At 53.8% G+C, this 11,259-nt stretch overlaps 4 protein-coding genes across 4 annotated transcripts; all 4 read left to right on the top strand.

Annotated features, from left to right (window-relative positions):
* The first annotated feature begins 256 nt into the window (after positions 1 to 256).
* HD553DRAFT_314962 (uncharacterized protein) lies at positions 257 to 2,386 on the top strand. Its single transcript, XM_046180419.1, has 6 exons — positions 257 to 541; positions 631 to 772; positions 866 to 1,012; positions 1,097 to 1,486; positions 1,562 to 1,681; positions 1,758 to 2,386. Exons 1-6 carry the CDS (start codon positions 339 to 341, stop codon positions 2,070 to 2,072), a joined length of 1,317 nt encoding a protein of 438 aa, XP_046034909.1. The 5' UTR covers positions 257 to 338; the 3' UTR covers positions 2,073 to 2,386.
* An 859-nt stretch (positions 2,387 to 3,245) lies between these two features.
* Positions 3,246 to 4,839, top strand: HD553DRAFT_314961 (S-adenosyl-L-methionine-dependent methyltransferase). Its single transcript, XM_046180418.1, has 5 exons — positions 3,246 to 3,621; positions 3,711 to 3,785; positions 3,858 to 4,173; positions 4,250 to 4,657; positions 4,723 to 4,839. Exons 1-4 carry the CDS (start codon positions 3,378 to 3,380, stop codon positions 4,635 to 4,637), a joined length of 1,023 nt encoding a protein of 340 aa, XP_046034908.1. The 5' UTR covers positions 3,246 to 3,377; the 3' UTR covers positions 4,638 to 4,657; positions 4,723 to 4,839.
* Positions 4,840 to 5,923: 1,084 nt separating this feature from the next.
* On the top strand, positions 5,924 to 9,375 carry HD553DRAFT_343887 (uncharacterized protein; the record flags this gene model as incomplete). Its single annotated transcript, XM_046182921.1, has 5 exons — positions 5,924 to 6,149; positions 6,247 to 6,310; positions 6,465 to 8,931; positions 9,019 to 9,246; positions 9,325 to 9,375. The coding sequence occupies 5 exons, from the start codon at positions 5,924 to 5,926 to the stop codon at positions 9,373 to 9,375; spliced, it is 3,036 nt and encodes a 1,011-aa protein (XP_046034907.1).
* Positions 9,376 to 10,715: 1,340 nt separating this feature from the next.
* On the top strand, positions 10,716 to 11,196 carry HD553DRAFT_74639 (uncharacterized protein). The gene has a single exon (XM_046184463.1). The coding sequence runs from the start codon at positions 10,806 to 10,808 to the stop codon at positions 11,055 to 11,057; it is 252 nt and encodes an 83-aa protein (XP_046034906.1). The 5' UTR covers positions 10,716 to 10,805; the 3' UTR covers positions 11,058 to 11,196.
* The last annotated feature ends 63 nt before the right edge of the window (positions 11,197 to 11,259 follow it).

Genomic DNA, 11,259 nt, shown 5'->3' with positions numbered 1-11,259 from the left:
GACGATACTCGGGAGCGGCCTCATTCGTCTATGGAGCGATGATGGACCGGTCCAGGCAAGACTCGCAGATGTGGGCGCCGTGCTGAATCTAGAAATCCCGAGATCTAGCGGAAAGGTGGAATGTGCTCCAACCAGATCGAGATAACGTCATGACCCGGAAGCAAATTGTTCCCGAACTTCCCACTTTGGCGATTGATCTCGATCAGGAAGCTGCAATCATGTCGTTCAAGCCGAAGAATTAGCTAGTAGCCAGATTGTTCTATGCCTTCTCCCGAGTATTCGTAGAAGCTTGTTATCGATTTTTCCAAGTGCCACAGACCCCGCCCATATTTCCAACTATGCCACTCAAAGCCTCTTCAAGCAAGGCCTCGATGCCAAAGAAAGAAATGGACGCCGCTGTCAAGGAGGAGCTCGACGAGGACAAAAAAGAGATTCTTGCTACTGCTGCGAGCACGGAGAAGATGCCGCTGCAGAAATGGTTGGGCGAGTTTACCAGTCGAGGGGTGAATATGCGGGTCGCCATGGCATTAGCATCGAAGCTGTCAGTACGAAACCGCTGTTTGCTATGCTGCATATATTGCTGTATGGATGTCAGCTGAGGTGTATGCCAGGCTTTGATCATTCGTTCAGATACCCGACGAATCCTTCACAGGCAGATATCGTCAAGCTGACGGGACCCAAGCTGCAAGCCGCGGGTATAGTCGACAAGGAACACAAAAAGAGCGTGATGAGTGCCGTGCGAAGCATCAAAGTGGCCACCGGCTCGGTCCATGTGAGCACCTCATCTTGCATTGGCCTTGGATCGTTTTGCTACTTATACCAGCAGCTGATCCGATGTGACCACCCTTGGCCTTGCTGGCTGTAGGGGAAGATCCAGCAGGACGCAAAGGATTCGAAGAAGCGGAAACGAGCTCTGGACGGGGAGAATCCTCTTCTGCCGAACGACCCGTCTTCGAGTAAAGGGAAAGAACGAGCGTCGGATTATGACTTCAAGGAGAATCACGATATCGAGGTGAGATCTGAGGGAGAGCATGAGTCTCACTTCGCAAGACCGACGAATAATGCTGAAATCCGTTCCACCTTGTCCTGTCCGCAGCTCATCAGATCAAAGACGGTCAAGACGAATCGTGCCCCTTGCATGACGGCCTGGGCATACATCATTCTCGAAAAGATGGGTTTCGACCGGATAGAAGCCCTTTCGCTCGCCTCTGTCTTCACTTCGATCACCTCGACTCAACACGCCCTCAACCTCGGCAACGTCTACGACGAAGCGCAGACACGGGATGCCAAGCTCGAACTCGCCCAGCTGCCCGGTCAAGGTCGGGATGCAAAGCGTAGAAAAGTGAATGGGGAAGAGGAGGAAGAGGAGGCTGGTGGGAACGCTCAGCCCTGGGTAGGGGTTATGCGCAGGAGATTGCCGGTCATCCAATTGAATGATGGAACTTGGAGGGGGTTGACAAAAGGAATGGCAGTTGAGCCAAGCAAGGTAGGTGTCGTTGATATTTTCTCTCTGCGATCAGGTGAACGGTAGGCGGCTAAGATCGCATCTTATATCGACCAGGCATATTCATATATCACGCGGAACTTTGGCGAGACGACGCCCTATGTCATCGGCGCCCTGAGGATGCTGGCTCAGTGCTATACTTTGGAAGAGCTGCAAGTACGCGGGTACGGCATGTATGTGAGTAACGAGTCGTTAGCTTGTCTGCAACCTCGATCGAACCGAAGGCCGACGCGATTCCCATTGTAATTCTCAGGTCTCGTTTCGACCAGAAGTCCAAGGTTGGGGTGACAAGGCGATTCTATACTGCTCCAACATTATCGACATGATCCCACCGGAGAACGAAGTCGATTTGACCTTGCATGGCACCATCGTACCTCAACCTTCGGAGAGCAAAGACCAGCTGGTCCACGTGAAAGAGGAGGACGTCGACGAGGAAGCATTGGCGCAGGTCAAGAAGGAGGTGGAAAACGACGTTGTCGAGATGAAGGGCGAGGAAGGAGGGTTCGAAAAGTCCAGGGAGGATGTGTTCGAAGGGTTTTGGGAAGCAGAGTACGATGACGACTTTTGATGTAGACCTTGTCCTTCCTGACTGGAGAAGCAGCAACGCAACGGCAGGATCCAAGGATATAACATTGCGTGGAGGAACCCAACATATACTTGATTTACCAGCAATCAGATGAGCTGCCTGGCTGCGTCCGATTGACTACTGGTCGCTCCAGACACTGTCGTTCCTCGAAAATGGTACTCGATGCAGATGTAGAATGACGCGCAGTTACAGTATATATCGATTGAGATCCTTGTCTCACAGTATGATAGCGCATAATGAAACCACTGCTCTCAAAGTATGCTGTCCTTGTTGTAACTTGGCCACATAAATCCCCCAACCCTCAAGGTGTTGCTGGTATCGCTGACCTGCAGGTATTACAGTATCAAGTGGATATATGTCAATCCAGCAGACACAGGCACTTACCTCTACGATTCGCCCTGACCTGATTCTAACCAACACCCCAAAACGTCGGGCTCATCAAAGCTGGCGAGGTTCATCGCGAGCTTCAGCGTAAAACAGGCGGAGTCCTCTCCCACGAAACAATCTGCCCAGATAACTCTTGTTGCGTGCTGGAATTGGCGGAACAGGAAGCGGTCACCGTAGAGATGACATGACTCAAAGTAAGTTTATGACACACTTGCTCGAGCTGAAAGCTCTGATCGACAACCCACTACGGATTCGTTCACCTGCGTGCTTACCCTAAAGACTCTCGCCACAACTGTCAGCCTCACTTCACCTGCCCGTTTGATTGCTGTGGAAAGGTTTTCCTGAGACGTCGAAGTCTCTGTATCGTTGAACAGCGATACTTTGATGCTGGGTGCAACTTCACGCATCTGTAAATCGAACCTGATCATTGTTATCATGATTCTGTGATCGGTAGATGAGCAGCATGAGCACCCTCGCCATTCCCCACATTCTCTCTCTACCCCTTCCCTCCCTTCATCGGTACCACGCCCTCTCACGTTTGAAACCCACTTTGTCGGATCCGCCTCCAGGTTGAGATTGTTTGCTTACTTACCGTTGCCTTTGCCAATACGCCATGAAAGTTGGCGTCCACTCGATCTGAAACTCGAGCTAGACGGTATGGTCCCGCACGTGTGGGCCTCCACTTCTTGTGATGACGTGTCATCCTCCCGTAAATGAAAGGGGATCATGTCATCCCCCCCCGATCACCGAACCCCTGAGCCCTTGACGTGTCGACTGAACTTAGTGCAAGCTGCAAGTTGGGTCCATCTACGACATCGACCAAAACATACATTCGTAGAGACTCCTTTCGTTCGGACCAGCGACTCCTCATACTCAACATATTGAAACGTAATACGCACCATGTCACCATCCACCTCACTCTCGATCTCGGACCATCTCCGCCAAGAACTCACCGACAAGCTGGAAAAGTACCGTCATCTATCTGACGATACGCCCGATCAAGGCACAACGAACGGACACGACTCTACCGACTCGGAACAGGTCTTGAGTGCCATCTTGAAGTCGGACAAGATCGCGTCCGAAGAACAAGTTGGACAGGCGGTAGATGAATACATTGGAGGAAAACCGCTCGCCTATATCACGGGTGAGGACAGACCTTGCCATCCTTTTGATGGTTCACAGATCCCTTCTACACCTTGGGAACTGACGGCTGGTACCTCTCGTCCTCTACAGGTCAACACAGTTTTGGAGGCTTGGACCTTACTATCCGTCGACCCATCTACATCCCCCGAGTGGAGACCGAACAATGTAATGTTGGTCTAGTATAACTCTACCATCAGGAATGACTGCTTATCGATCCTCCTGGTCTCTCTACGACAGGGGTCCTACTACTCGCCAAACATATCCTCGACAACACTCCGCCGGATAAGACTATCCGGATCCTCGACATCTGTTCGGGAAGCGGATGTATCCCACTTCTCCTTGCATTAGAAGGAAAGGGCAGGATCCATACTATCGGTCTGGACGTGGATGATATCGCCCTCGAAGTAGCTAGGGAAAACGCCAAGAGGAACAAGATCGATCATCTGTCAACGTTCCAGAAGCTGGACTTGTTTAGCGAGCAGGACGTCGAGAGAGTCCGAGGGGAATTAGGAGGGTCCTTTGATCTGGTCGTTTCGAATCCGCCTTATGTCAGGTCAGTGGTGATGATCTTAGAACGGGTTTGAGCGCAGTGTCATCGTCCTGACTGATCCTCTTGATTCATATATCAGCTCAAAGGACATGAAGGAGGTAGAGACGAAATGGCACGAGGGGAAGTACGCCTTGCAGGGCAAACTGAAAGATCGACAGCGGAAGGAAAGCGAGACCGACAACGGCAACGACGATGATGAGGATGACGATGGTTATTCGTTCTACCGCCGGATCCTCGAAATATACACCCCCTTCCTCTCCTCAACCCGACCGAGCTCGATCCCGAAACTCGTCCTGGAGATCGGTTCGACCCAGTCTCGTCCGGTTCAGGAGATGTATCGAGATCAAGGCCGAATGGAAGTCTACAAGGAGACCGAGAGGAGGAAAGATTTGAGCGCGCCAAAGTTGGAACACGGGAATATGGTCGGGACGGAGAGGAGCTTGTGGATCTACGAAAAGGGCCAATGAACGGGATGGCGAGATATACGGTGAGCATTTCGCCCGGAACCCATAGGTGACAAGAGCATACCGGCTGATTCATCTCATGTGTCAGAGCGATGCATCTACATATAGTCTGGAAAAACGTGATAACATGTATAAACCCCTGGTCTCCTGGATTCAACCCTGTAAAGATGTGTAGACGACGTCGACTATAGACCCATTGCTGGTTTTGGATCGTACAGGCTGTTCCGCTCATTGGTCTTCCGTAAGGAATGAATGTGCAACAGACGCTCCAACAGTCCCCTCATTTCCGCAACAACCCTCTGTCGGTCCATTTACATATCCGTCATCTGACGGTATCGTTGATCGAGCAGGGTAGAACGTGGGCGGGTGTCCAGCTGACAAATGATTTCAGACGGGATAGGACGATGATGTGTGACAGTATGTCAGCCGAACAGGCCTGGATGATGTGATATCATCAGCTATGACGGCATTGTAACACATGGAGAGGATCACCCATATTCAACGATACGTCCGATGCGTCAATACAGCGACTTTGAGGGTGAAGATGGGGCTCGGAAGATTGAACAATGGCGTACTGATTGACGGTGATAGCCAATTGCAGGTCGGCGGTTGACAACATTTGTGTCCCCTGGATAGTAGGAACACCTTTTGTACCGTATGGCTAACATACCGTTACGCTATGCGCTTGGTTCAGGCGGAGACTCATGATGAGATGATTGTGGTATCCTGCACATGATGATGAGGGATTGCAGATACTCCTGCTAGATCAGAACAGGCGCTGACTGTTCGATCTGACTGTTCGAAGGTATCCTTGTTCCTTCACATCGGTAATCGGAGTTCTTTCAGGAAAAAGAAGACGTCAGAGGTCCCTTGTCTTGGACGATATTGCGATCGTAGTCAAGAGGTCGATAGTGGATCTTCTTGATGGTTGTGAGGGGGGCCTGCTAGGGCTTGCCGCGTGTCAAGTGCACCTCGGTCGAGGATGTCACAGGTCGGCTTTCGACGAAGATCGGGATGTCTCGAGAAGACAGCGGACGAGGCCACACGGTAGCGTCACGCTGGAGCCATAGAGGTGACAGTGAGCAAGTCTTACCCGCTGCCGATCACAGTGCTCTACGTGCTGTCTGACTAGCGTCAAGCTGCAACCTGAAACCCCTTCTGAAACTCGATAGCTTGCGGTTCGAGGGGTTACCGAAAATGGCGGGATCGATCTTCTAGCGCTAAGGAACGGTAACCGACCTTCCCCCCGATCGCCGCACCCGCGTTTATCTGAATCATTCGGTGACGTCATGGTGGTTGATGTCGCGTTTCCCAGAGTGGGCAAGCAGGCAGGACCGAGGTGCTCTCTCCCTGATCGAAACGCCAAAAGTGGCAGGTGGCAGGTGGCTGGAAACTCCCTCCCTCGGTCCCTCGCCTGCCCTTCGCCCATCACCCATCACATCATCATCATCATCGCCAAAAGAGGGAAATCCTTCCGACAGACGGACGATCCCTCCCTTCTGCGGGCCGGGACAGGTGGGTCGTGGGTGATTGAACCTATAAGATCCCCTCTCACCTCGTCGACGTCGTCGTCACTGACCCTGACATTCGTCATCTCTCTTCTTCTCAAAAGACAACTGCGGACGTAGACAGCCTCTCGCCGTATATCATCTGCACCCACCCTCAGCCAGCCTCCCGTAAGTGACCTCACCACCTCTCATCCGTAATCTCAACTAGCAACTCGTACAAATCGCACAAGTAATCTGACCTCTCTCGACGTCAACCTCGTACTCGCATCTCGATCTTCGACCTCAACTCTTACTCGCTCGACACTTGCTCTCTCCGTTACAGGACAGAGCTCAATAATCGGACCAAACTGTCTGCACTACAGAACGCAGTCGTAGAATTCGGAGCTCTCGCCGCCCTTTCAGCACCCGTCATACGAGCAGTCTTTGGCTCGGATACCACTGAACAGGTCGATAACATCACCGATACCCAGACCAAATCTCAAACCACCACCAACAGCACTCGACAAGTGACCACCGGAGTTCAATCAGGAACCCCGGCTTTGGAACAGAAAGACCCGCTTCGAGACCAGACCGATTCGTCGCGTCCGGACCAGATCGACGCTAGCAGCTCTCCCAAGCTCCTCCCCGCACCCAAACCCACGAGCGAAGACACCCCTAGTGTCTCGCCAGTAGACGAAGCAGTCGAAATTCAGTCTTCAGACCACTCTCCTCGATCCGACGAAGTCAAACTTCCTCCACCCATCTCCTTGGACTCGTTGCCAGGTTATAGGACCCTCGTCACCGCACCTGCCACTTTCGACTACGCTAGTGCCACATCTATCGGTTCTCCCGTTCAAGCTCACTCAGCCGAACGAGAACAAGACAGCGAGAACAAACCCGAATCGCTTCCCGCCGTCGTAGCCGCTTCCGCCGATACTTCTGAAGGCGTCATCCCCCAAGATCAAGAACACGAGAACAACACCAACATGGGTCTCTTTTCCGCCATCACCAACAATATCAACAAGCCTGATAACAGCAGGAGGACGAGCATGCACAGGAGCAACACGGCCAAGACGACCGGTACTACTGCGACCACTGCTACCAACGCTACTGGACGAACCGAGCAGCCCGCAGTCGTTCCTACGGGAACCGGTACTGGCATCATGACCGGGGATACCATCGTCCCCGCTGCGGCGAGGACCAACGAGTCGTCTGCTAGGTCCGTCAACGAGACCCCGGCCGTGGCACTTGTCGACCAGGACCGACCTGTCACCCCCGTCCCTGCCTCTGTGATCGACGCGCCTCCTGCTCAGACCACCGAGATTGGCGATCGAGCCGTTACTCCTGCTCCCCGTACCGACCGTACCGAGTCTGTCAACGGAGACAGGGAGTCGTATGCGGCTTCTCCCGTCGTTCCCGCCGCTGCTCTGGTCGCCGAGGGTAGGGATCCTGTCAATGCTCCTAACGGGATCGAACCCCCCGCTATCAACGTCCAGAGCTCTCGAGCTAGCGAGTACACGAACGATCAGGATTACCCGGAACGACCTGCCTTCCACGAACAGCCTTCGAGGTCTTACATCAAGGGCAGGGAGAACGGCACCGACGCCGGCTCGATCAGGAACTCGGTCAGGAACAGCGAGTTGCCCCCTACCGTTACCGAGAGCGTCATTGAACATGCTCCTGCCGTGCTCGAGCGCACCGATACTGGTGCTCCCAAGGTGATCGATTACAGTACCGCTTCGCCTGCCAACCTCGGGGACAGGGAACATGTTGGTGGAGTCGTCGTCCTCCCCGCTGGAGGTGCGCTTCAACACGGTCGTGATGAGAGCGTCTACCAGCCCAGGGAGGAACAACAAGAACGTCTCCCCGAGCAACAGTCCGAGTACACTGGAGGTGACCGTCAGACTGAACGGGCCGAGTCGCCTCGCAAGTCCGTCGAGACTGCGCACAAGTCGGTAGAGACCCAGCGTCAGCAGCCCAACGGGAACGGCGCCGCCGTTTACGAGAACCAGCAACAGCCGGCTGGAGAGATCAGGCAATTGATGCACGAGGGTCAGGCTTACCGAGAGGACGGTCTGGTTCACGGTCAGCCGGCTTACCAGCAACAGCCTCAAGTCGTTCCTCCTCACAGCTACGCGCCCATCGCCGGCGCGACCGCTGGTGGAATGATCAGCTCTGCCGTTGGACAAGGCTACCGACAGGAGCAACAGCAGCAATATCAGCCTCAGCAGCCTCAGCAGCAACCGCGTTACCCGGACCAGTCGTTTGCAAACGAACGAGCCATGTCGCCTGGTCCCGAATTGGGCATGCAGAGGTTGGCCATCGACCCCGCTCACCAGCAGCACCTGCAGCAGCAACCGATGGGTAATGGATCCAACGTCGGTCCTTCCCCGGGCCCGCCTGTCACTGCCTTTAAACCCACCGCGCCTAGCCCTAGCAGGACTTTGGGAGCCTCGGCCGCCGATGGCGGGTTGGATCGATCCAACACGTATCGAACCGGTGTCTCTCGAGGATCTACCATCCGACGAGGAGGCGCCTTCGCCAATGGTTCCGCCCTCTCCGGGGGTGGTGTCGCCGAGACTTATGGTCGTGAGGACATTCACAACCGAAACGATCTGGCTACGAGGAACTTGATCGCCGCCGGCAAGCCTGGTGAGGCCGTCTCGAGGAGGATCAGCACGGCTGAGAAGAAGGATGCCAAGAGGATGTCCAAGTTGATCGTCAAGGAGGGTCATATCGAGGCCGCCGCCGTCAAGGCTTCCATGAAGGAGTTGGAGTCGTTGCAAAAGATGCAAAAGGCTGCCGCACAGGTGAGTCGGGGTAGCGTGATTGATTGGCTTGATGACTGGCGCCATGCTGACAAGTTGCCCGACCGTTTCCTTGCCGATCATCTGTAGGAAGAGCTCAAGGCACAAAAGCTGCAGACCAAGGCGCTCCAGGTGCACGACAAGGCTTACAAAAAGTTCTTGAAGCAGAAGGAGGCTTATGACAGGATCGAGGCCGAATTGAGGAGCCGAGAGGAGCAGTACGAGGCTACGCGTCAACACGCCCAGGCTCAGACCGAGATCCTCGCTCAGAAGAGCGCCGAGTTGAACGACTTGCGAGCTCAGAAGGCCGCGGACGACGTGAGTTTTCGAGCGAGGTCGTCGCGGTGATGATATTCTGGATGGACATGCATGCTGATCTCGGTCGATATGCTACAGCGTGAGCGTGAGATGCGCCTTTTGGCCTTGAAGAACCCCGGTGCTGCATAGACCTAGGTCGTCCTCAAGCCTGACCTTGGCTCTTCTTTCTCATTCGCTGCCTTTCTTTACCGCGGCGCTCTTGATCTCTCGATCCGATCCACAACGTACACGTATCCCTCTTGTCGAAACTCGTCAAATCCGTCAATCCTGAACGGATCTTTCTGTCTTATAATCATGGTGTGCATAATGAACGACGATGTGATTGTGCGATCGAAAGGATGTCTCTCCGTCTCGTCTGTGATCGAGGTTGCGGAACCGGTCGGTTGGGTTGATGATGGTTGCAGATCACGCTTCGTTGCATCGTCCAACCGAGGTCTGGAAGCATTGTGGCAGATTCGCCTTGAGTACCTGGGAATCGCGAGCTGCATGCAGGAGAATCATTGTGGTTGAAGTCATGAGCCAAATAGTTACTTGCTCGGCCTACCTATGGGCTACATCGTTCGCGCGAGGACGACATCCACGACATCCCGACGTTGACCGATGATCCGATGATCTAGCCAGTCCCGCAGCCTGCTGGCCTTTCGCCTGACACCCGGTTTCGTTTCGGAACGATTCGCGTTTTCCTTGAACGTTCTTTTCTTTCCGAAACGAAGCTCCGGGTGTCAAAGGAAGGCCAGGATTGGTGCGCAGTGCAGACTAGGAGGGTTCGGACACGGAGGCAACCGCGGCTCCAGGGGCTAGCTCGACCGACCCTCCTTTGACGTTGTATGAAACGCACAAAACACGGGGTAAGAGGAGCCATCAGAGGTTAAAGGAGCGGGCTGGTCTGATGGACTTCGACAAGGTTCTGATCACGCCTACGCCGTGGGGTCTCGCGCCGTCACTGTCATGGCCCTGAGAGTGTGAAGATTGATCGATCCACTTAGAAACCGCTCATCAATCACTCTGTCGTCGGTGTCGTTATCTTCTTGTTGCATCTCGTCGTCGTGTCACGGTGGGCTCCATAGGCCATAGGGTATCATCTTTCAGGGCCAATGTCGTGATCGCAGATAGTCGATCGTACTCTCGCTTCGAGAGCAGCCCAACGGGTGGCTGTAAGCTAGCAAGTCAGAAAAAGATCGAGGATGCCATGTTTTGACGATAGAAATGAAAAAGTCCATCACCACTGCGGGGTCGTCGTCATAAGCAGGCCGACCCAAATCGACCTCATCGATCGACATATACGTGCTCGCTGCATTATCGTTCATCATCGTCACCTGCCCTGGATCGACATCGAAGCGGCCTCCCTTTCGATGAATCCAAGTTGAATTCAGGTACAGCTCTTGTTTGTCAACCGTTTGACGGACCACGCCGGTGCTGGCGTGCTGGTCGCCTAAAAAAAGGAATACGCAGGATATTTAAGATCTTGGATATTTTGCGAGACACGAAATAGTCTCACCGGCCACGAGGAATCAAGGGAAAGGTGCGTGCGTTGTCATCCTTCGATTTGGACCCTGGTTATGCCACTCGGTGTATTGTTCTTGTCGTTGTTGGATATAACGGAGGAAGGGCTCACACTCCCTCGCTCGTCATCGGCCGTCCTCTTCGACAGCCAGGTTCTACTCGCAGGTTCTGTAGGAAACGCTAAAAGGAGCACGGTACAGGACGACCCAGCATCGACTTTCATCTCGCTCGCACATTATCAACAACCGTACGAGCCACCGGCCACGAGACATCCCGTCGCTCACGATTCACAACAAGCTCCCTACTAGCAAGTGTCTCGGCAAATCCGGAACATACGCGAGACGTTTTGGTTCGGAGGCAGGTCAACCTTTATCAGATTAGAGGTAGCATTGCGACTTTAGCATTGTCGTCTACCTCGAGCTTTGTTGAAGGAGAAGGGCAGACGAGAGGTGGTGATATCAGATCGAATTGAGGGCGGTTCACAGACTGGTAAGTCCCAGTACATCCCAT

The sequence above is a fragment of the Filobasidium floriforme genome (genome assembly GCF_021052385.1).
Source record: "Filobasidium floriforme strain CBS 6241 chromosome Unknown HD553scaffold_17, whole genome shotgun sequence".
Taxonomy (NCBI): domain Eukaryota; kingdom Fungi; phylum Basidiomycota; class Tremellomycetes; order Filobasidiales; family Filobasidiaceae; genus Filobasidium; species Filobasidium floriforme.
Note: the sequence above shows the minus strand (reverse complement) of the source record. Positions and strands in the feature narration are given on the sequence as shown.